Source organism: Rhinichthys klamathensis, unplaced genomic scaffold (assembly GCF_029890125.1).
Source record: "Rhinichthys klamathensis goyatoka isolate OS25496 unplaced genomic scaffold, OSU_Roscu_1.1 h1tg000549l_1, whole genome shotgun sequence".
Taxonomy (NCBI): Eukaryota; Metazoa; Chordata; class Actinopteri; order Cypriniformes; family Leuciscidae; genus Rhinichthys; species Rhinichthys klamathensis.
In genome coordinates this window covers 399,533-424,683 of record NW_026607020.1, presented here as the reverse complement: position 1 = coordinate 424,683, position 25,151 = coordinate 399,533, and the positions used below count along the sequence as shown (strand labels likewise).

The window sequence follows — 25,151 nt, the reverse complement described above, 5'->3', positions numbered from 1 at the left end:
GTCCACTAGTCTGAAAAAAACACTTTATGGAAAGCCAAAAAGCCCCAAAATCTCAAAATTGCCAGATTGCATGAAAACACAGGTTTGCCTGTAGTGTCTCCCCTTAATAGATTTGTCATTACATCATTCTAAAAAGCAGAATGAACAGTCTCTTAAAAAATGACCACCAACATACCATAATGACTATAGCTACAGTAAAACCATAATTAACCAAAATAACATAGGAGCTCATGCGTACAGTGCAAGAAGCTTTAAGAATCTCTCATTTAAATATATATATATTTTTTGTGGTAACTGTGGTTTTACTATCATAATTCTAGTATTCTTTGAGGGATGGAGGTTTAACTCATTGACACTGATTATGTATTTTGATTTATCCATCTTGAAAGTGGTTTTAGGAAGCCACTGGTTATAAAACCATTGTTTAAACGTAACTACAGTATAATTAAAGTACATATTATTTGTCCTTTTTGACTTTGCCTTTCTGCCTTTACAGGAAGACTAACATTTCAGAACAGAACCTGTGATTCTCTAAAATTGTGTGATGATCCTTTAGTAAAATGCATTTTCGCTTTAATTTATCTTACAAAACAGTCTAAAATTATGTATGCTACTTTTTTTTTCATTAAACATCTTTGGAATAAATACAAAAATAACAAAAAAAGTATTTTTTTTTAAATTGCTTTAAACACGTGTTGCAATCTTGCAACAGGGTCTTTGGGCACATTTTAAGTGTTTAAACGTCAGGTTAACGTTCAGATATCAACTTCTTTTTCGCCACGAGTATATTATTGAATGCATACTTTGACGAAAATATTTAGCGATGTCATTTACGATAGTGTAATAAATTAAATATAAAATGTCATACATGCACACTGCCTGCTGCCATATCATATATCTCGGACACGTACTTCCGGTGGTAGCGGAAGTACCCGCTGTACGTCCATTAAAAGCAGAATTAATGGCTTTTGTATAAAATGCTGTCAAAATTTGAAGAACCGCGGATACATTAAGAGTTTGCTTTAACAAATTATGTTTGATATCGAGCGAAGAGCCAGCGAGCAGCACACGTGACGGACATCGGAGTGGATTCTCCCGTATGAAGGTACATGATGCTTTTGTCGGGCTTTGTGTTTATGCAGATCCTCTGACTCACGGGCTCTGTCTCAAACTCAGTCAGCTGTCTGCACGCGCCACATCTCGGGGATTTTTTTCATGTGCATTCGGACCTCTGCGTTTATTACGCGAATATGATGTGCAAAACTGCGGTCTATAGAGGCAGCGTGATCGGTATTCATAAACATAGACATCAATGGCTTCATGTGTCATACAACTAATCACAAGAGAGCTAATGTAGTAAACAATGCATGTGGGCGGTGATGTTTTTGACAGGGGTGTGTCTTCAGATAATTTCGCTAATAAAAAAAGTAATTATCAAAGTACCTTGGTAATTCAATGTTTTTGTTTTGATTTTTAACATTCTGCATGGCGATGGTATTCTCATAAGTAAAGTTACCTTGGAATACCATGTACATATTGTGGTAAATTAATATGCTAATCAATCATTACCATCACATACCATAATGTCACAGTTCTTTATTGTAAGTGACAAGCCAAGCACACTTATATAAGTATAGTAATCTATTGGATAAAATAGCCTAATGTTGATTTTACATAAGTGCTCACCTGAGAATATTTAAAAAGATAGGCTACTTTATTGTTAGTATTAATAGTATGCATCTCCGAAACACAAATGAAGACCTTTTTAATGAAATCAGATTCTGTGCCATTCCATCATAACGTTGACACTTCAAAAACACATTCCTAAAGACATTGTGAAAGCAGTCTATATGTATTAATTGATAATTCATCCAAGTATTCTGAGGAGACACGATCACATTATGTGATTAGCAGATTTATTCACTTTTAAACATTAATATGTGCTGCTTGTACATACATAGAACACATAAAATATGGTCAAACAGAAGCTCAGGTTGATCAATTGATGACAGAATTGTATTTTTTGCATGAACTAAGACCTTCTATGAAGTCGTTTAATTATTGAAATGCATCTTAATGACCTTATTGTGAACATTTTGAAAGTAAAATGGGCTGCACCTGCCATTTCATGTTGACTTTAAGTTGATCGTATGCAAAAAAACATTTGTATTGAAAAATTAATTAATTTTATCAAGCGACACCATAATGTCACAGTACTTTATTGTAAGGGAGTAGCTGATCATACTCAGATAAGTAATTTATTGGATAAAATAATGTTGATATACATAAGTGTTCATGCTTTTATTTTTTATTTATTAAATAAATAAAAAATTCTATGACAACTAGACAAAAGTTGAATTGAAAATTTAATATGAATATCTTATAGAGGGCAACAGTCGGATTCTAGAGGAATTCGCATTATTTCATCTTATTTTTAAAATAATCGTTTAACAGCAGAACTCGTGGTGAAAAACTACATTATCCATGATGCTGTACAGAAAATGACACCAATCAGAGTCGAAACCAGCAAAACTTGCCAAAAGATCTCTTTAGCTCCGCCCACTCCCATGAAGCACTGCGAATGACGTACATAGTCTTCCGACACTCTCAAAATATTTAAATATTTCTATACATATTATGCATATTATAAAAATATTATATATAAAATCAACATTTGTAAATGAGTAGTTTTATATTTCTCCATCATTTTTAATTTGATTATGCTGTTCGCAATGCTTCTTGGGATTGTAGTTCTTTCCCTCTCTAAAGCCGTTAAGTACAGTCTTGTACCTTCGTCATTTTGTCCGATTTTCAAATACTTTCTTGCTTCAAATCAAAGTTTTGAAGAAAATGTTATGATTCACCTCGTAGCTGGTTGACTTGGCTTCATGGCTAATAATCCCTATGGAAGAAATGAATGGAAAAAATATTTCCAGAACCAGCGCCTCTAAAAAGAAGTAGGCTCTTTTGGTTTGTTTTACTCTTTTGCGTTAAAGTTGTCATGAAATGAAAATTCACCCTATTTTCTAAATGCATCTTATACTGATTTTATGGAAGTAAAATGAGTTGCAACTGCCTTTTTTGTTGCCTTTAAGTTTAGTTTGTATTGAAAAATGAATGAATCTTATCATCCCAAGGGGAGGAGGCTCAACATGGAGGACTGTTTGCACACTTCCTCCGACAACCTCGCCAAACTGGTGAAATGGGCCCACAGTCATGGAACAATCTGCACCTTGATCCCCAACCTGAAGCACATGCTGAACGAGGGCTCTCACGGCACCCTGACGGCCCTGTGGGGCTGCAGCGCCGGTCACGCCTACCACTGGCCCCTCAACACCACCTGCAAAACCGGGAACAAGGAACGCATGTGCTACGCAGAGAGCCGCAGCATCAACACGGACAGTATGATTCAGGCAGCTGCCGTCATGCAGAACACCTCGGCCGAGCGCTTCCTCGGCAATGCCGGGAAACACAAGGGCAGCTCCAGCCAAGGCGACTCCAGTCAGATCCACGACTCGTGCGACATCTCCAACTGCAGCGAAGCCTCCGAGATGGACGACAACGGCGAGGAGTACAACAACAACCTGTACGACATCGTCTGCGAGTCGTCGGCCACCGACGAAGACGGCGACTCCGAGTTCAACCACGCCTCGAGCGCCGCGCACAGGAAAAGAGCCGGGAAAGGACCGGGACCCGAGGACAGCACTGACCCGGCGTTGAAGAAGATCAAACAAGAGAGGGGTGAAGACTATTACAGCGTGGCCAACCAACAGATGCCTAGCAGCTCGGAGGGGAACCGCTCTTCTGGAGGCGTCACGCAGTCGCCCAGGCCGAACCTCCAGAACAGGCCGCCCTCTAGTTCTTCGATGTCCCAGAAGCCGTCCTCTGTAGACGGAGATTCCCTGGCGGTGTCCTCGTCTCCGCTGGACAACTCCCCTACGTCCATGATCAAACCCTTGCGTGCGCCTTTCCACGTTACCCAGAACAAAATGCACATGAACTCGAACCCTGCATGCAGTCAAAGTTTGGCAGCCGTTCCCCATTCTGGAAGGATTGACGCTATGGGGGTGCTCCACCGGGACGAATATCCCAGGTCTTCTTTGTCTTACGGAGAGGCTTCCATTGGTGTAAACCCTGAAATGGATCTTCTAGCAACGCAAGCACTTAGTACAGAAGTTAGAGCAGACAACACAGGTAAAGACCCTTATCTACAATAAATGTCATTACGTTTGTGATGAGAAATGATTGAGAATGTTGTTGTTTAAGTCACACTTAAAAATGTAAATTCATTAGATATCATACGCCAGCAACGCCTGCAAACAAGTCCTGCACAAGCTTTTCTCAGAACGTCTTTTTTTGAGCCAATCTCGTGGTTGCTTTTAAAGAGCACCTTTCTTTACCTTTCTTTAATGTTGCTGTTTGAGCATGAAAAAGGTCTGCAAAGTTACAAAGCACAAAGTCTATATCAGTGTCACTGTTTCTGAACTCCCTGAAACGCCTCGATTGTAGTCTTCAGTTTTCTTCCGAGAACAAACGCGTCACAATATTCCTCATTTAAATAATGCCAATGCATACGCAGAATAAAGGGACCAGGCCTGGTTGAGTTAGTTTGTAGTGTGTTGAATCTGGCGGGACATTTCCAAAACACACTCAAAACACAAAAAAGTGGTTGACCAATCACAACATACCGGTCCAGCCGACCAATCAGAGCACATTCAGCTTTTCAGAAGGAGGGGCTTCATAGAGACAGGAACTAAACGGAGCGTTACTGACAGACTGGGAAGATTCATACATATATTTATATACTATTATAGCTTTTGTTTTTAGCTTTTTATTATTTCATTATTTTTAAATGTCAGTTTCATTATAATGTTCAGTAATTTTGTGCTTTTGTCATTTTTTATTTGTTTTAAAAAAAATTCTATTTGGCTTTATTTTTATTTTAGTTTTAGTCATTTTAGTACTTTAACTTATGTATTTTATTTTAGTTATTTTCCAAGTCAACATTTTTTTTATTTAAGTTTGTTTTTCATCCAGTATTTCTTTTCTTTTATTTAATTTTTTACAAATTTTAATAGTTTTAATTTTAGTTAAAGTCCCCCTGTAGTCAATAATGGTATCCCTTAAAACTCATCCTTGATCACCAAAATGACATTATGCCTTAAAATAGCTTGACTGTAACTCTACACCCTTGCCTCATTTAGTATACGCGGTTCTATGAATTGTAAGGTAGTTTGTAATGTCAGAAACACCAGCGATTTCAAACCGCATTTTTGAGACCGTCACTGCAGTTTTAAGGAGAAAATACTCAGCAATGGTGTTGACTTATGAATTTGCACATGTTTGTCTTAAAGCAACAACATATAAACATATAAACAACATTAAAAGCTTGATTTTCACCACAGGGGGACTTAAACAATAACAGCACTGCTGCAGAGTCATGTGGTGCACGCTACCAACATACAGAAAAACATAAAATAGGAAATTATTATGACATTTTTATTACATGGCAAGGTTAGTAGATACATAACTTTTGGATTGACCTTTTTTTTTTTTTTATCTAAAGCAATGGCATACAATAATTGTACAGTGTATGATTTTATTTTTATGTGTGTCTGTTAAGCCTTTGTGTGCTTGAAATGAGCATAAACCCACTTAAAGGATTAGTTCACTTCAGAATTAAAATACTCACCCCCACGTCATCCAAGATGTTCATGTCTGCCTGTCTTCAGTCAAAAAGAAATGAAGGTTTTTGAGAAAAATTCCAGGATTTTTCTCCATATAGTGACGTCAATGGGGTCCAACGGGTTGAAGGTCCAAATTGCAGTTTCAATGCAGCTTCAAAGACTCGACACGATCCCAGTCTTATCTAGCCAAACCATTGGTCATTTTCAACAAAAATAAATTAAATATATATATACTTTTTAACCACAAATGCTCATCTTGCACTAGCACTGTGATGCGCCACGTGTTACGTAATCACGTTAAAAGGTCACGCTTGTTCCGGCTCAAAATGTATAGGGCGAAAAACTCCATTTAATTTTCTCCTCCAACCTCAGAATCGTCCGACATCGTTGTTTTAACTTTTATTTATTTATTATTTTGTAAATGGCGCTTGACTTGGTCTTTGCACGTTTGCTTTGTAAACACTCGGCCGGTACTTCCGCTTACGTCACGCGTGACCTTTCAACGTGATTACGAATTTCTTTTCGACTGAAAAAAGAAAGACATCTTGGATGACGTGGTGGTGAGTAAATTCAGGAAATTTTCATTCTGAAGTGAACTAATCCTTTAATGATCTCAGTCAACCTTGAAGGTGCTATAAATGATAGTAAAAAGTGAAATAATATTTCTCCATAGATCGGAGCTTCAGAGGCAAAGCAAACCGGCACCTTATGAAGTGTACATTGTTCGCTTTGAACATTGCTGAATGCAAATTGAATGGTTCTGCATCATTATTTAATCATGCAAGCCACTTTTGTGCCCTAGCCGCAACCACACACCCAATGAAAAAAGCCTGAACAAAAATCCATACTTATAATGTAGTTTTTTTTTTTTAAACGCATCTCGAGAGAGGGGTGATTTTTGCCCTCCACTGCCTGTGTCTTGCATTTTTAACCGCAAAAAACACATTCTGTGTGAAGTGTGAACCGGCCCTAAGGGACCATTCACACACATGTTTTCACCTTGAAAAACATGAGACGCAGGCAGTGGAATTTGGAAAAACACTAGGTCGCGAGAAGTTGAACTTCTTTTTACCCTCTGGTGCATTTCGGTCATTTTTTAGAATTGTTTTTTTTTTAACGTTTTGGTTTTTGAGGATTTTTTACTTCATCAGAATGGTACAAAACTTGGTAAAGGTTTTGGCACTTTCTATGTGAACACACAAAAAGTCATGGACATGATTCGAAAGGGTTAAATGGCCCTAAAAAAATTAGCCACACTTTCAAAAATGAGCGCATTGGAAATGAATGGAAGACGAATTTCATCTAGTGGAAACTTTTGGTACTGCGCCCAAACACAATCTGACTGAAAACTAATTTTTTTTTAGTTCAAACTCAAATTTGGAGCACAACTTGTTTAGATTTATGGCTTTGAATGTCTCACAGTTTTAGAGTAAAACATGTTTTGGAAAATATATATTTCATGTAAAGATTGAACATTTTTGTGAATATTTGAAAACAATAAACTTTAACTTCTATAACTTTTAAGTTAACTTTTTTTTTCTCTTCAGCGATAATCTTTCAAGGGTCTTCTTTAAAAAGTGACAAAACTCAAGTCTGTGCTGCTCCAAAGCATTTAAAATTTATGTTAAGTTTAAGTTTTCAGGTCTATGTTCAAAAAGCGAATAAATTGATTATCACTACTAAATATAATTTACTACTATAAAATTCCTTAAAAATACAAAATATTAAATAAAAACATTATCAAACTAAAATATATACATCCATTTCATTGAAAAAAAAATCCAGTTTTTATTAGAATGCAGTGGAAATGGGAAAAACACGTTCTGTGTGAATCAGCCCTGGTTATAGCAGCTTTATGAATGCAGGCATGCAGCATGTGAGTGCAGCTTAAGCAAGACACGTTCAGTTTTTTTCATAAACCGCTAGTGTGCCAAATGTTCTGTAGTGTACCTTTTAAGGTAGACCTAATTATTTGACAAAATTACTTACATCAAAGTTAAGAACGAAGGAGGAAAAGAAATTGAAAGCGAGAGTGGAGAAACTGAGTTATCAAAGATTCATTCCATGATATATTCACATTTAGTCATTTAGCAGACGCTTTTATCCAAAGCGACTTACAACTAAGGACTAAACCAAGCGAGTCATCGTGAAGAGACAAAAACAACGCAAGAAGTGCTCAAAATACAAAGTTCAGACATTGCTCGGAGTAGCATAAGCCAGATAAGCAAGGATTTAAAGGAAAAGGAAAGAGTTTTTTTTTCTTTTTTCTTTTTTTTCTTCTCTATGCTAAGTGCTCACGGAAGAGATGAGTTTTCAGTTGTCTTTTGAATGCTGTCAGGGATTCTGCATTCCGGATGAGGGTGGGTAGATCATTCCACCAGCATGGAACCGTGAATGAGAATGTTCTGGAGAGTGATTTTGAGGCTCTCTGTGATGGTACTACTAGCCGTCGCTCATTGACTGATCGTAGGCTTCTGGTAGGGATGTAGACTTGTAGTAGTGAGTGGAAGTAGGAGGGAGCTGATCCTGTGGTCAATCTGTAAGCAAGTGTCAACACCTTGAACTTGATGCAAGCAGCGAGTGGAAGCCAGTGCAGAGAGATGAACAGAGGAGTGACGTGGGACCGTTTGGGCTCGTTGAAGACCAGACGAGCTGCAGCATTCTGGATCATTTGTAGAGGTTTAGTTGCACATGATGGAAGTCCAGCCAGAAGAGCATTGCAGTAATCAAGCCTAGAAATGACCAGGCCCTGGACGAGAAGTTGTGTTGCATGCTCAGTTAGGAAAGGCCTGATCTTCCTGATGTTGTGCATAGCAAACCTGCATGATCTAGCTGTCTTTGTGATGTGGTCTGTGAAGGTCAGCTGATCATCAAAGATTACTCCAAGATTTCTGACCGACCTTGATGGGGTGATTGAGGATGACTCTAGCTGGATAGTGAAGTCGTGCTGTAGAGATGGATTGGCAGGGAAGATGAGAAGCTCTGTCTTTGCCAGGTTGAGCTGCAGGTGATGTTCCTTCATCCATGCCGAGATGTCCGCCAGACAGCTTGAGATTCGAGCAGCTACTGTGGGATCATCTGGTTGAAATGAGAGGTAGAGCTGGGTGTCATCAGCATAGCAATGGTAAGAGAAACCATGTGCCTGTATGATAGGTCCCAGTGATGTGGTGTAAATGGAGAAGAGGAGCGGTCCAAGAACTGAACCCTGGGGAACTCCTGTGGTCAGTTGATGTGCTTTGGATACCTCACCTCTCCATGTGACCCTGAAGGACCTACCTGTGAGATAGGACTCAAACCAGTGGAGAAGGAGTACCTGTGATGCCCAGTGATGAGAGGGTGAACAGAAGGATCTGATGGTTCACAGTGTCGAAGGCAGCAGACAGATCCAGGAGGATGAGAACTGATGATTCGGAAGCAGCTTTTGCGATCCGCAGGGCTTCGGTGACCGACAGCAAATGCAGTCTCAGTTGAATGCCCTTTCTTGAGGCCAGATTGGTTGACATCCAGCTGGTTGTTCTGAGACAGGAAAGATGATACTTGGTTGAAAGCAACTCGTTCAAGTGTTTTCGCAATGAATGGTAGGAGAGAGACAGGTCTGTAATTCACTAAAAGTGATGTGTTTACGTTGGTTTTTTAAGCAGTGGAGTTACCCGAGCCTGCTTGAATGCTGTAGGGAAAATGCCAGTGTGGAGGGATGAGTTGATGATGTGTGTGAGAGCTGGAAGGAGTGTGGGAGAGATTGCTTGTAGAAGATGTGAGGGGATGGGGTCTAGAGGGCAGGTGGTAGGATGACTAGAGAGGAAAAGTTTAGATACTTCATCCTCGGTTAGTGGAGTGAAGGAGGAGAGAAGGTTGTTGGCTGTGGGAGAGGTTAGTCTGGGTTCCTGTGTGTGTGAAGCTGAGAACTGACTGCTGATAGTTGTAGTTTTGTTAGTGAAGAAGTTAGCAAAGTCATCAGGAGTTAGCGAGGAGGTGGGTGGTGGTGGAGGTGGACAGAGGAGAGAGTTGAATGTCTTGAACAGTGAACGTGTGTTAGAGGCGCTGTTGATCTTGTTGTGGAAATATGAGGATTTTGCGGTGTGAACATCAACAGAGAAGGCAGAGAGCAGAGATTGATACCTACTGAGGTCAGATGTGTCTTTTGATTTGCGCCATTTCCTCTCCGCTGCCCTGAGTTCGGTCCGGTGTTCACGAAGAACCTCAGATAACCAGGGGTTGGAGGGAGTAGCGCGTGCTGGCCTGGAGGAGAGAGGGTAGATATTGTCTAAAGAAGAGGTTAGAATGGAGCATAAAGTATCCGCTGCAGTATTCACATCCAGAGATGAGAAATGCAAGGGTGAGGGAAGAGAAGATGACACAGCAGAGGAAAGATGGGACGGAGAAAGTGAGCGCAGGTTTCGTCTGAAAGTAACTGGTAGGGGAGTTGGTGATGCATGGGTAGTGAGTTGTAGATTGAAAGTAATGAGGAAATGGTCTGAGACGTGGAGAGGTTTTACCAAAATGTTGTCTGTGATGCAGTTGCGTGTGTAAACCAGGTCCAGTTGATTGCCTGACTTGTGAGTACCTGTGGTGATAAGCCGTTGGAGATCGAAAGAGGCTAGGAGAGAGATGAAGTCTGTTGCATACGGCTTCTCTAGATGAATGTTGAAGTCGCCAAAGACTACAAGTGGGATGCCATCCTCAGGGAAGGAGGAAAGCAGCACATCCAGCTCCTCTACAAAGCTTCCCAGTTGACCTGGGGGGCGATATATGATTACAATATGGATCTTAGTGGGAGTTGTAAGTGTAATAGCATGATATTCAAATGAGTAGTTATTGCATAGAGAAGAGAGAGTTGAGTATTTCCAATCGTTAGAAACGATATATTCATAAGTAAGTTCTTGTTTCGTAAAGTTAGAAACATCTTTGCAGCGATATACTGTTAACGAACATCCAGACGCCGTCCACACCGTTTAATTGAATATGTAAATATGTGCTGCGCGCTTTCCTCTCAATAACAAAATAAACGCACAACAAAAATAACTGCGGTGAGAAAACGGCAGTTAAGAAAGCATCTGATCATAGCGGTGTGGATGTTTCTGCACCAGCTCTGCGATTCGGCACTATCTTCTCAAGTCACGTCACGTTTATATATATATATATGTATAGCCAAATGAGCGATTATTGTCTGCGAAGTCCACTTCAACTGATATACCGTGTTGGTAGCGAAGTGGACATCGCAGACAATAATCGCTCATTTGGAATGCCCTGCAACGTCATCAAAGAAAGGATTGCGCAGATTATGATAAATCATAAATCAATATTTACTTTACTTTACTTTCAAATCTAAAGGCATATAATAGGCCTACACATATACAAAACACAGTATGTATCTAATAAATAATAATCAAAACATTGTATTAGTCTATTAGTTTTATTAGTTTATTACATTGTTGTATATTTAATTGACTATTAACATAATTTGAAGCTGTACTGTGTCATTATAAATTTTGTTCTTAATCAATGGTCTTAATAATTGTAGCGGCCTCATCTCGTCCGCTTTCTTAAACATTCCTGAGGTAAATAAAATGAAAGCGCCTTAGCTGCTTCTCAACATTTTAATTGGTTCATAAATACTCTAGTTTGTATAATAATAACAATATTTGTGAATACTCAAATGCGTACGTAAACTCCTCCATGGCAGAGCCGTGTAAACTCTCTTCCAACCATAGACGGTAAAAGAAAGGGCTTCCAACGGCTCTGCTCTGGTTAGTCGTTTACTGTCTCAGACTGGTGACGCGGTGCGCAATGACAGTTGGGTGATTTCGCTCTCCACTTCCTGTGAAGTGATGTATCGATGTTCGCTTATTCCCTACGCCGTGTGCAGTGCCCTTCGACCTGAACATGTTCGCTCCCTCTAGATGGCGGAAAACCCTGTGAAGTCCACTTCGCAGTCCACTAATGGCCGAATGGAGCGCACCTGTAGTACAGAGAAATGTAACGTCAGAGCGGGATTTGAGTAATGTTACCGGTGAGCGGTGCATGAGCCGAGCGTTCGCTTGTGCCGCGAGCGTCACACCACCTCACTTCACTCACCCGCTCTGGTGCAGTAAATATCTCTAAATATCTCATGCCTTTGAGTTCAGTATCTTTAGGTTCTGTGTTAAAATACCAATGTGAACGCTAAGCAGACCAGGACTAAAATGTTTTTTTGTTTGTTTTTTTGTTTTTTTTACACCAAGCGAACCGAACTACATGTGAACACAGGTTCATAATCATTATATTTGTTCATTAAAGGGATAGTTCACTTTGAAATACATTTTTGATATGTTTTAGCTTACCTCAAGGGCATCCAAGATGTAGGTGCCTTTGTTTCCGCAGTAGTTTCAATTTTGATAATTTTAGGTCAAACCGTTCTTGTCTGTCAGTCATATAATGCAGGTCTATGGTCACCACCTCAAAGAGCATGCACAGAGAAGTCCAAATTAAACATGATTTAATGACTCGTAAATGTAAGTACACATTGATGGCCTGAGACACGAAACGAGCGGTTTGTGTGAGAAAACGAACAGTATTTATATCGTTTTTATCTCTTGTAACCACAGCCACGTCCAAGTGATCTGAGGGCGCGGGCGCTTCGGTCTGTGCGTTACAAGAGGTAAAACCGATATAAATACTAGAGTTCTCAACGGGCCTGAAAATTACAACCCGACCCGACCCGGCCCGTGGCTTTTAAAGCCCGGACCCGATGTAACCCGACACATCAACATGAATTATCTGCCCGAACCCGACCCGCGGCCCGACGCCACCCTTTTGATCGGTGAGTGATGTATGTAGAATAGAATGTATTCTATGACTGCTGCGCTTGACGCAGAGAGAGAGAGAGAGAGCCCCGGCCGCGCGCCCGCGCACTCTCACGTCTCACACATTCCGCCCATCCAGCTGACATAAACCACATTTCAATAAACGAAAAAAACTATCCAGTGATTAAATGTTTTCTGTATTGACGCAAATCTTGTGCGATGTCCTAAACTGCCGAGATAATCACACAACGCGCCGCCCCTGAGCAACGGTGATTTCACCTGCAGCAAGTTTACTTTTCACCAACTCCATCTTCTTCTCCGGGCTAATGGCGTGCACGCAGCGGCGTCAGGTCTGCCCTCGCGTCGCGATGCACGTTGCACGCAGCAGCCAGACTTTCTTTACAGTGAACAGCAGCGATGAATAATAAATGTTTTTTTTTTCTTTCACTGTACAATTCAAAAGATTAAGCCCGAGGTCCGACCCGACCCGAGTCATTTGCAAATATTTTCGACCCGAACCCACGGGTCCCGTCGGGTTTGTCGGGCCGACCCGACCCGTTGAGAACTCTAATAAATACTGTTAGTTTTCTCACACAAACCGCTCGTTTCGTGTCTCAGGCCATCAATGTGTACTTACATTTACGAGTCATTAAATCATGTTTAATTTGGACTTCTCTGTGCATGCTCTTTGAGGTGGTGACCATAGACCTGCATTATATGACTGACAGACAAGAACAGTTTGACCTAAAAATATCAAAATTGAAAATACTGCGGAAACAAAGACACCTACATCTTGGATGCCCTTGAGGAAAGCTAAAACATATCAAAAATTTATTTCAAAGTGAACTATCCCTTTAAGTTCAACATCACGTAATTATTTTTTTAGCTTGAGGCCAGCGCCCCCAAATAACAAGAAAACGAGCTGTTGTCACTTTCTCATATTTGCGATGAAATCTTTTTCACTACATCTCTATAAACAATATTCTATATTTTTTTCTCAATGTCTGAGATTTTTTTTTATTTTAATTTTTTACAAATTCTAGATTGGTGCTTCATTCTGAGTACATTTTATGATAAAATCCCATTTTTCGGGGAAGTGGGTATCTCTCTACATGGCATTATAAATGAATTCAATCTCACACAGGCAGTTATTTGGTCTTAGGAAGCTAGTTAATGAGACCGCGTCCTCTCCCGTAAGCCATTAAGCTGTTTTCCCAAGAGACTCTGGGGATATTTGACATTTCAGTCCAGATGGAAATGGATGACGCTGTTATTTCTTTAACTCCAAATAAACCGAACGAAAATAACAGGTGAGTTTTCTTGACACTTTCTCTCTTTACTGAGAGAAAAATGGATGTCAGTAGATTTAACGTTGTTAAAGTGTCATGTGATTATGTGTTTTATCATAAGCATGCATTAAAATGCTTAAAAGATAATATTCATCTCTCTTTTTTCTGCGGACAAACTATAATTTTATTCTGTTTACAGGTTCACACGAGAAGATGGATTATGCTGTGATTTTGAAAGCCCTTCATGGTTAGTTTTTTTGTGCAAGAACTTATGATCTAAAAGTATTGCTGTTTTATATGATATAACTATATTAATGGGTAAATCCCACGAAACCCGTCAATAACATGTCCAGCTCATATTTACCCAAAATGAAAACATTTAAGAAATTGTATTTCGCATAAACTATTTTATAAGAACCTCAATGTTTTTTGTTGCTTTTTTTTGTTGCAATGTGACATTTTCATGAGAATTAAGCACAAACACTCTTATTAAAGTCTAACAAAAAATCCCATTCTCGGAGGAGCTACATTAAAAAATATAATGTATAAAAAATACATATACATTTATATATATATAATGCATTTACATTATGGTAGTATTTGTTGTACTGGATTGAATTTTTGCTGGTTAAAAAAAAACATATTACCAAAATAAATGTTTTTTTATTTAATTCAGTAAAACTTTACTGTGTAATTGCTTTTGGGTAATGATATTTTTTTTATTTTTTTTTTTTTTTTTGAGAATTGTTAGAAAAAAGATCTGAGAATTTGGGAGGAAAATGTGCTTATTTTTCTTGAAACGAATGTCACAATGCAAACAGTCTTGGTTCTTTGAGCGCAACATGTATTTCCTATTGACAGGTTTTGTGAGATTCGCTCTATGCTGCTAGTAGAATTTTTCCTCTGTATTGATTTTTATAATGGATGAATTTGCATGAGGCAAATGAATTTGGAGGAAACTTTGCATCATGGCAAATAAAATAAAATGTCTCTGATGAAAATGCCTTAATTGTCTGTGGACTTGCCGATTGTATGAACCGAAGTACAGACCAGTCCTCTACTGTGATGTGGTGTGCTGGGAAATGCGTTTGGTTTGAAGCGTTGTGCGTTGTGTTTCTGCCAGCTGATTGCAATATCGGGTCGGGAGGAGAGTTCATCCGCTTCTAAACGCTTATTTGATGTATTACAGAGCATCTGGTTCCTGCCGCACACAGTTCAGAAGAGCAGTTCTGCACATCAGATGTCAGTCCAAACAGTGAGAGGTATTTTGAAGAGAGAAAACACCTGGAAGAGTTTATAACAAGCATAGGTGAGCTAGAAGCCCGATAACAATCAACCTCAACTATATCAGTTGAATGTAATTGTGATTGATGCACCATCAGTTATGTCAACAGGTCAATTCTTCTGAATAAATTGCAGATACTATAACCCTACAAAACCTGCAGACAGTCATTGATCGGATCCTGGTGTTTCACGAGCGAACGCAGATGCCTCTGTCCAGTCCGGCCAGACTGGGGGAGCAGGAGCTGTTTCCCGGGAGCGGACTCTTCCTGCCGCACTACAAACTGGCCTCCATGCTCCAGGAGTCCCGGCAGGACAGCATGAGACTCTTCCACCTGCTGTTCGAGCACTTCTTCAGCGAGGAGGACCTTAACGGGGCCGTCGCTTTCGGGAAGAGGGGAAAAGTCCCTGACGGCAAAAAGATCCTGGACAGAAGAAGAGTGGATGGGATTATGTGTGAGTATTTCAAATGGGACAGTTCACTCTCACTTGACAATTTAGAGCTCAAAAGTTTTGTTTTTATTTTTTAAATTAAGTTCATCAAAAGTGACAGAGACATTTACGTTACAAAAAAAAAAAGTTTTAAATGTATGCGGTTCTTTTGAACTTTCTGTTCATCAAAGAATCTAGAAAAAAAAAATATATCACAGTTTCCACAAAAATATTAAGCAGCAAAAACTTTATAATAATGAGAAATGTTTATTGAGCATCAAATCATCATATTAGAGTGATTTCTGAAGGGTCATGTGACACTGAAGACTGGAGTAATGATGCTGAAAATTAAGCTTTGATAATAGGAATAAATTACATTTTAACATAATTGACATAGAAAACAGATATTTTAAGTAGTAAAAATATTTCACAAATTACTGTTTTTATTCTATATTTTACTGTTCAAATCAATGCAGCATTGGTGAGAATAAGAGACTTATCCCAAACGTTTTTATAATACTTCAGCTAAAAGTCTTCATCCTTTTGCTGATATTTAATATTTACATTTATGCCTGTTCGCTCTGAATGGCTTATGATGGGTTTTTTTTCCCAGAACGTCTAGTAGATTTAAAATGTTTAAGACAAATAATCAAGGATGTTCTACACTGTTTCCCCCTAAACAACGAAGGAAACATTTAATATTATTAAAAATGCACGGATATAACAATGCACAATAGCTATAAACTGTAATATTTACATAATTATATATTTATTTTTCATTATATAATACATGTGCAATTTTTGAGTGGTCAATGAGCTTTCATTAATCCACCGTTTGTTTTTTCTAACTTCCTAAATTTGAATTCCCTAAAATGTTTTGAATTAAAAATGTATTTATTTCCGTTTTCTCTCGCAGCTTATGTTCTGCGTTGCTCTACGATAGACGGATGGACACCTGTGGAATCGTCCAAGCTGAAGAAGGCCTGTATTAATAAATGCAGACTTCGAATCGGCCAGAAAAAGAAGCAAGAATCTTCTCAAGAGTCCTTTATTTTTTGTGACGAACAATCTTCAGGCAAAAATGACCCTTCCTACATCTAATTGCTGATGCCCAAAAATGTCCATTCACAGGCCAATGCTATTATTATACATAGTTGAAAGGAAACACTGTTTTGCCCAGTGATTGAATGGAAGCTGCCGATCGGTGTCTCGGACATGAACGATTACGCGTGGAGTCGTTAAAGTTGATTCAGTTCAGCTACAGCACTAATAGATGAAAGATTCACGGTCAGACAAATGAACTATTTCCATTTCTTTCGTTTCAGCAAAACCAACATTATCTATACTGTGATAGTTACTGACTATTGACTTGTTTAGTCAACACAAACCTGTTTATAACCATTTAAAATAACCTTAGAATAGTCTAGTGCTTACTCATGTTAGTCATGTAGCATTGTAACAATCAAAACAAGTTTTGTCAAACCATTTTGATGGTTTTTACTCGTACCCGATATCTTTAAATATTACAATGTGAACTGTTACCATATCAAAACCACCTTAAACTGTATTTTATTGTCTCAGACATTTACTGCTGCTCTGATTTGTCAATCAGCATCCCTCTAAATTGAGGATAGCCTCATTACATGCTTGTGCATGATTGACCGGAAATTGATTTTAAAGATTTATAACCATCCCACAAAGTTTTTATTACTCCATATGTTTCGTACATTTTAAATTTTTACCTAGGTGATATCCTATCCACCTTATTTTGCGTTAAAGGTTAAAACTATTTGCGCTACAAACCAGTGTTTATAATTACGTTAATACATTAAAGACGCTATATGAAAACAATATCCCTTTTTTATTGCCAATGTGTGAACAGCTTGTAATGAATTAAAAAAAACAAGACCTTCCCCGACTTCATAGGTTGTTTATGAAAGCCTGTGGACTAATTTTTATGTGAAGGACTCGGGACGTTTTTTATGGGAAAATCCAGTATGTGACGTTTACGCTCCTGAGAGCCTCTCTTCCATTCAATGACACATGAATCGAATGCTTATGTTCGGGATAATGGCGAAAGATCTTTTCTGTACTGTAATGTCAATGTGTCATGCAAAGAAAATGGATTAATTCAAACTATAGTCTCACATAGCCACAACTATATAGTCTCAAATATACTTTAAAATTACACTGTTATGATAGTTTGTTAGCCGGTGACTCGCAGAACTGGTGCAAACATATCCACATCGCTATGATCAGATGCTCTTAAAGGGTTAGTTCACCCAAAGATAAAAATTCTGTCAGTAATTACTCACCCTCATGTTGGTCAAACCCCGTAAGACTTTCGCTCATCTTCGGAACACAAATTAAGATATTTTTGATGAAATCTGAGAGCTGGATCACTTCTCCATAGGCTTCTATGGGATTGAAACTGGCCGGCCCAGAAAAGTTATTAAAGACATCGTTAAAATAGTCCGAGTGACTACAGTGGCTCAATCTTAAGTTTATCAAGCGCCGAGAATACTTTTTGTGCGCAAAAAACAAACAAAAATAACGACTTTATTCAACTATTCATATCCTTCTCTGTGGGCCTCAGAGTGAGTTCCCGTAGTGTAACAGCGCAGCGCTTCTGGGTTGTACGTCACACGTAGACTCACTATTGGCCGACGCTGGTCATGTGTGTGATGCGTGTGACGTACAACCAGAAGCGCTGTGATCCAGCTCTCAGATTTAATCAAAAATATCTTAATTTGTGTTCCGAAGATGAACGAAAGCCTTACGGGGTTGGAACAACATGAGGGCGAGTAATTACTCACAGAATTTTGATTTTTGGGTGAACTAACCCTTTAACTGCTGTTTTCCCACTGCTGTCATTTTTGTTGTGCGTTTATTTTGTTAATGAGAGGAAAACTTCACCAGCATTGAATCACGTTCAGTCTCTTATACGTCACGTGTTCACGAGTGCGAGTGCGAGGACGAGCAAAAGCAATAAGTTGCTGGCTGCAGTTCACTTAACGGCCACCGGTGTCGCTAATAACAAGGGTTTCGGAATTCTACATATAGCCCCTTTAAAATTATATGGTAAGTAATACCCGTTTGCAATATCAAGCAGCATAACGAGCTGTTTTGTATAGCTAAAAATAACTGGAAGCCCCTCGACACATTTAATTCACAAATGGCCGCGGCCACTATTACTCCACAAATAAGGTGGATAGGCCATTTAGCATATTACAGCATATCAAATTACTGCCAGAAATGTGAGATTTGTTTATTCAGTATAAACAAACAGACAATTAACAATTCCTGTGTTAAAGATATTCCTAAAAATGTCTTACTGTCTGTGAGGTGCTGAAATGAGTCTATAGTGAAAAGGTCACTCAAGGGCTCACAAACTTCTGATATATAATGAAATTGTTCGGATGGCATTAGTAAAGCAGACTTTAAAACATTGAAAGGCTCAGTAAGTTTGATCACTTTTCAAAAACAAGTATTATGTTTTTTATGAACCTTGGTAGGTACCGGTATATATCACATTGTCCACAAATGTTTAATATAAAAGAAACAACTGACTTTAGTATTTAGTATGGTTATGAAAGGTCAATCTTTCCGTAATGGTCTTCACCTGACCAGTTTTAAAAGTGTTTTGTTTTTGTACCTACTTGATGCTGAACTTGTCCTTATTTTAGCACTTCTACAAAGACTGATGACTGATGTTTATTTTCAAGTGTGTAAATACTCAATCATCCTGGTGTGTCTTAAGTGGTCTTATTTGTCATTTTATGATGCGTTACAATAAAATCAATGACCAAATGATGTCTGTGATTTTTTTTTTTACTTTGAATGAATTGCTGCAATTTAGCTTTTTTTTCCTTTGCATGTCATCCTATATTATAAGGTAGAATTTTCTTATTGACTGCTTATTAATTCAGTGTATTTTATTTATTATTATTGATTAATTAATTAATTTACCAGTCTGCATCAGTGGCATTCATTTGAGGTGGTGTTGTCTTTTCAACTTTTTCCTATTAGAAATTATGATTTTTAATGTTATCACAAAATAATCATATTTGAAGAGGTCATGTAGAAGTAGCAAAAATAAGCCTACTAAAAGTAAAGACATTTAAAGAAGTATTATAAAGATGATCTTAGTTTAAACCACTCCAAACAAAGACAAAGAAATCTCCCCGGCTAAAAGGGTAATCATCAAGTAACAACAAAAGCAATGATAAATGGATCACATTTCAAGATGTGACACGGCAATCAATCGGAATAAGTTCTACTGGAAACCGTGTCGGGGGAAACGCATTGCAATGCAGGATATGTAATCAGATTACTTTTTCAAGTAACTAGTAAAGTAATGCATTACTTTTTAATTTACAACAAAAAATCTGAGGATAACTATGATTAAGTACGGTAAAGTTGGATTACTTTCCATAAAAAGTAACTAAGTAATGCAAGCAGTTACTTTTTTAGGGAGTAAAGTTTATATTGTAAGTAACATTACTTTTAAAAGTAACTTTTCCCAACACTGACTGGAAAGAGAAGTGCTCTGAATTACTATATTAAAAAGATATTTTGGACCCCTTTGTCAAGCTAAGCGAGCATCTCCATCTTTGTGTTGTGATAAAAATTAAAAAAAAATTAAAGAAAAGTCAGAATATACGCAATATAAATTGACATGATATGTCAAATGGCACTGTGGTGTTAAAAATAGCAAGAGTTGCCTATACTGTAACTTACTGTCTGCTAGAGTGCAGAAATCAAGAAGCTAAAAAACAACAACCATAATGTTAACCGCAGGATGCCGAATGAAATATGACAGACATTGCAGATCGAATAAAAACATGTCCTGTGTAAATGGCTCCAAGGTCTACCACAGATAAACTTGATTTCTGTGGATAAATGTAATTAATAGAGATTCATTTGACTAATTGATCAACGCATAATTAATTCAATTAAAATGTCGAATCATCCGGCAGCCCTAAATGTTCACCACCAGCCATGTATTTCTCTTCTGTTTTCTACTTTTAATTCCCATGCTTATAATGTATATTGTTGCCTATGTTAAGTATTTCTTTTCTTCTTCTTTTTTCTTAAAATCAGATTTCAGATGACTTCTCAGATTAGCACCAAAAAACAACAAGATTTAGATATATATTTCCAGTGGTAGTGGGAACTCCTGAGGTAAAGCTTTGTTTCTATCTCAAACAGTATCTCCAGCTGTGTATGAAATAGAGAGACTGAAAGCACTACTAGAGGCTGAGAGAAGCAAAGGTGACTTGATGGGTGAAACCATCAGCAGCCTGAAACAAGACAAAGAGCTTCTGCAACAGGAACTCACTAAGAAGGCTGAGCTCATCTGTGACTTCCTGCAAGAACAACTACGCCCAGGTGACTATTCCTTACAATCTAGAGAATAACAATTGTATATGACATGAAGGGAGGCATGGAGATCAGAATGTAGGTTGTGATTTGGATAAGAACGGTCTTGTTTTCTCTGACTGGCAGATAAAAGAAGGACACTTTCGTCAAGTCAAATGGAGGCATGCAGCTCGCATCAGATAATTACCTCTATTCCTGAAGAGGGCGCTCCGCTTGACTCTCCAGCCCTCTTCGACTCCTTTGAGGAAGTGGAGTTGCTCCCACGGGACAGGCAGAGGACCATCAAGATTTCATCAAAGAGAAGCAGAGATGGCGAGAACACGCGTGTCCGAAGTAAGAAAAGGATTTGGGTCCAAAGTTTAGCTAAATTCGAACTTTAACTCAAACATCTAGAGCCGGGGTTCTCGACTCTGGCCCTCGAGATCCACTTTCCTGCAGAGTTTTGCTCCAACCCTAATCAAACACACCTGAACAAGCTAGCCAATGTCTTAAGGACTACTAGGCTGGGTTTAACAACACTTTTAGTCACACTCACAAACTTCTTTAAGCACTTCCGCTCAGAGGAATCCCCACCACCATTTTGAAGTGTGTTCGACTTTGTCAAGTGGGCTAGGGAAGTTTATTTGGACAGACCCTCGACCCCTCGATTTTGACAGAGGGAGCGAGTCTACTCAACATGTACACTTCAGGCAGATCCATAGACCACAATGCAACACAAGTGTGACGTCACAGCAGGTCGTGCTTAATTTACCCCACCCCACACAACTCTAGTGTATGATATTGGTTATTTTGACATTTAACCGCATAATACTTGTAGCTACCTTAAGCTGACTATTATAGTTTATTGTATTGTTATTATTTTTGCTTGTGTAGTTTACTATATTTTCTCCAACAGCCCAAGCATACATATAGGCCTATAGAATGGTGCGTAAAACAAATTCATAATGCAAAAACCTGAAAATAATAAATCAGCTTCATAGCAGTTTCCAGTGATCAAGGGTTTAGGGCTCCATTTAAACACATTGCAAGGGTTCTGCCAGTAGTGGGCACTTGTGCAACGTAAGCAATGATGTACATCCGAGTGAACGAGACGAAGGGAAGTTAGTGAGGGAAGGGCATAAAAAAGTGGACATAAACCCAGCCCTAGAAAGTTATAGGCAGATGAGTTTGATGGAGGTTGGAGGTAAACCCTTCAGGAAAGTGGATCTCGGGGGCCAGAGTTCAGAAGTGGTCTATATAATGAATAACAATGCTAGATTTTGATTGTCATTCAAGTAAAATTTCGTTTCACTAAAGAATGATGTTACTATTTTTCAGTGAAAAACGTTGTGGGTGTGATTGCTCGATATATGGCTGCACTGCAAGAGTTTCGACGTTGTGTGTCCATGAAAGTGGCTTTTGAGAGAGTCGGAGTAGACCGTAATACCATTTCCAGGACAGCAGCCATTGCTGAACTCAGCTTGGCGGCCCCTGAAGTCTTCCACGCTCTGCCTCCATGGGATGAGAAGGAGGAAACGTTGGCCCACTATGCAGTCAGATGCCGACAGGCCATGGATGACAGCATCAAAGCCAAGATTAAAAGTATGAAAGTAAAGGGGGAACTTCTACCAATTGTCAGCAAATAATAATAAATAAAAAAAATACATTTACCGTATCTGACAGTGGACATTACAGTGGACATGAGGACCACCACCCTTAATGAACACTTTGGATTTCACCATCACATTTCGGCCTTGTTCTTCTTTTTTCCTCTTTTGCCATGATCAGTCACAAAGTGAGCTATTTATGCCAGCACACTTGTTTAAAACTTTCAATCAGTTGTTGTACTTGTTCTTGGCCAATTTGGCTTTTAAATGAAATTAAATAATTGTTTTGTATGCCTTGTATTAGTATCAGATTGCCTGACCAATATTTACTTCAGTGTTAAACATTAGGTAAATAATGATAATAATAATTTTATGACTGCATGCTTACTTCCATCACAAACTACAGTGTATGTTTGTACTTTCTGACACGACACCTCTTCCTCTCTGAATACCAGATTAGTGTCATGTAACAAGATTGTCAAGGTGTTGACTGTGAAAAATAAGTTCTTAAGGATCTTACACTGCATTGTATGATCCGGTGGGTTCAATGACTGTTATTGTGAATAATAAATGGAAAATCACAACCTAAAACCCCTTTTGATGCCTGGTTTATTTTTGTTGGAAAAATGATTTTGCCATTATGTTGATAAGCGATAACTCAAAAAGCAATACAGAATCTGGGATTAGAAATATTTCCTAAAGATTGGACAGTACCTGAGCAGCTTCGCTGTTTGCTATCAACAAAGGACCTCATATTTCATATGGTAAAAATTAGTGTTAAAAGTACCGACTTTGGTATCCAGTGAAATATAAAAATGTAACGATACCAGCATTTCCCTCTAGCATTTTGAGCGCTGTTGAACGGATTCTTAAACACCTCTGATTGGCCATTGTGTTCACGAGCTCAACATATATATCTATGATTGGCTACAATGATCAACGCTTCAAATACATGTTGTCTTCACTGAGCGCTTACACAGATACACACGGGAGCGTTTGAAAGCGGCGTCTATCAGTGGATATATTAGGGATCCACTGATAGATGCCTGCTTTCAAAAGCTCCCATGTGTATCTGTGTAAGCGCTTGGATTTGCACTAGTCAAGGCTGGAGAGATAGAAGTGTACAGTCCATTTAATGGATTGTACCGTGAAAATCTTCAAAAGCCTGACCTTTCAAAAAAACAAAAAAAAAATCCATTGGAAAAAATCTCTGGAGAACACCTTAGACCAGTATTGGTCTAACCAGTAATGGTAACTTACTAGGAACTGTATGTGTATCCCTCACAGAGAGACAGAAATACATTTCCATTCATGTCAAATATCCCGCCTCTTTAGTCCAAGGTCCATTGGGTAATTGTTTTCAAAGCAATAAAGTTCTTGACATGAAAACACTACCTTCTTCCCTTTCAGCAGAGATGGATGAGAGAGCATACCGAGAACAGAACGAGAAGACCATTCGCAGCACCCAAACAGCTCTTCGCAACTTTCGGGACTTCCTGGTCTCTAAGTATCCAACTGAGAACAGAGAGATATACTTCATCCCCTGCCATGAGTTGGACATCTACTTGGCCTCCTTCTTTGTAGATGCCCGCCAAAGGGATGGCTCGGAGTATGAGCCCAACAGCCTGGCCAACTATCAGTGTGGCCTGGAGCGCTATCTGAAGGAGCATCGCTACGCCTACAGCATTACAAGAGACCGGGAGTTTCAGAGATCCCAAGATGCCCTCAAGCAAAAGCAGTTGGAGCTCAAGTTCAAAGGGAAAGGCAACAAACCCCACAAGTCAATGAAGCTGACCCTTGCTGACGAGTTGCTCCTAAGGAAACGGGGTCTCCTGAGTCGCTTCAACCCTGAGGGTCTACTCAACCTGGTGTGGCTCAACAACACCAAGGCTTTTGGCCACTGCACAGGCTTCCATAGCTCCACTCTCAAATGGGGCGATGTGCGCTTGCTCACCACAGAAACAGGACTAGAGTGTCTGGAGTGGACCTACCAGGATTTTAGTGACCCAAATGCCAGAAACAGAAGGTCCACGACCGAGTTTCGCATCTACGCTACCCCGCACGCTCCTCAAACCTGCCCGGTGCAGGACTACAAGGACTTCGCTCAGCGCAGACCTCAAGCAATGCTCTTTGAAGATGCCCCCTTTTATCTGTCCATCAAGCCTGTGGTCAACCTGGCCGCCCTGCACTGGTACAACTGCCAAGCTCTGGGAAAGAACAAATTAGCAAAGATGGTGAAGACCATGTGTGAGAAAGGCAACATTCCAGGGAGAAAGACCAATTTCAGTGTTTACCAGAGTTGCAGCTCCTTGTCCGAGGCCCAGAGCAATCAGCTCGTTCTGATCTGCAATGACCTTAGGCAACAAGCCGCCCAGTCAGGGAGTTCCCATCCTGGCAGCACCAACTTTGTCATTGCTGGTTCTTTTGACTCTACTGACTCTGCTTAAAGCTGAAGAGTAATTTTTTGAGCCACTTGTAGCATCAAACGGATCGGCTGTTTCCAAACTATTTTTTCAAACACTTCCGTCTTCCATTTTTTTGGACAAAGAGTCGTTCCCACTCCAAATGCACAGCATTCATTGAGCAAGTTGATGTGTTAGATTGCTCAAAGGAGTCAATGATCGGACGATTGGGAGGGTTCAGTTAGCCCCTGCTGACAGATGTCTACACCAGGGGTTGCCAATCTTTTATGAATGAAGTGCCATTTTTAAA

General features: G+C 39.2%; 1 protein-coding gene across 5 annotated transcripts; it reads left to right on the top strand.

Moving 5' to 3' along the window:
• The first annotated feature begins 901 nt into the window (after nt 1–901).
• Nucleotides 902–24,920, top strand: LOC130073521 (uncharacterized protein KIAA1958). 5 transcript variants are annotated; one of them, XM_056238979.1, is made up of 6 exons: nt 904–1,105; nt 3,138–4,194; nt 13,958–14,005; nt 14,948–15,067; nt 15,178–15,495; nt 16,388–17,043. In XM_056238979.1, exons 1-6 carry the CDS (start codon nt 1,100–1,102, stop codon nt 16,570–16,572), a joined length of 1,734 nt encoding a protein of 577 aa, XP_056094954.1. In that variant the 5' UTR covers nt 904–1,099; the 3' UTR covers nt 16,573–17,043. The 5 variants fall into 5 exon arrangements, with proteins under 5 accessions (XP_056094952.1, XP_056094951.1, XP_056094954.1 ...); XM_056238980.1 differs by lacking the exon at nt 13,958–14,005; XM_056238978.1 differs by lacking the exons at nt 13,958–14,005; nt 14,948–15,067; nt 15,178–15,495; nt 16,388–17,043 and adding exons at nt 20,683–20,862; nt 20,980–21,186; nt 22,171–23,017 and having other exon boundaries at nt 905–1,105.
• The last annotated feature ends 231 nt before the right edge of the window (nt 24,921–25,151 follow it).

Coding starts and splice junctions, on each gene's coding strand:
- LOC130073521 (XM_056238976.1), top strand. Junction 4,195..23,849: donor AGTTAGAGCAGACAACACAG/GTAAAGACCCTT, acceptor CTTCCCTTTCAG/CAGAGATGGATGAGAGAGCA.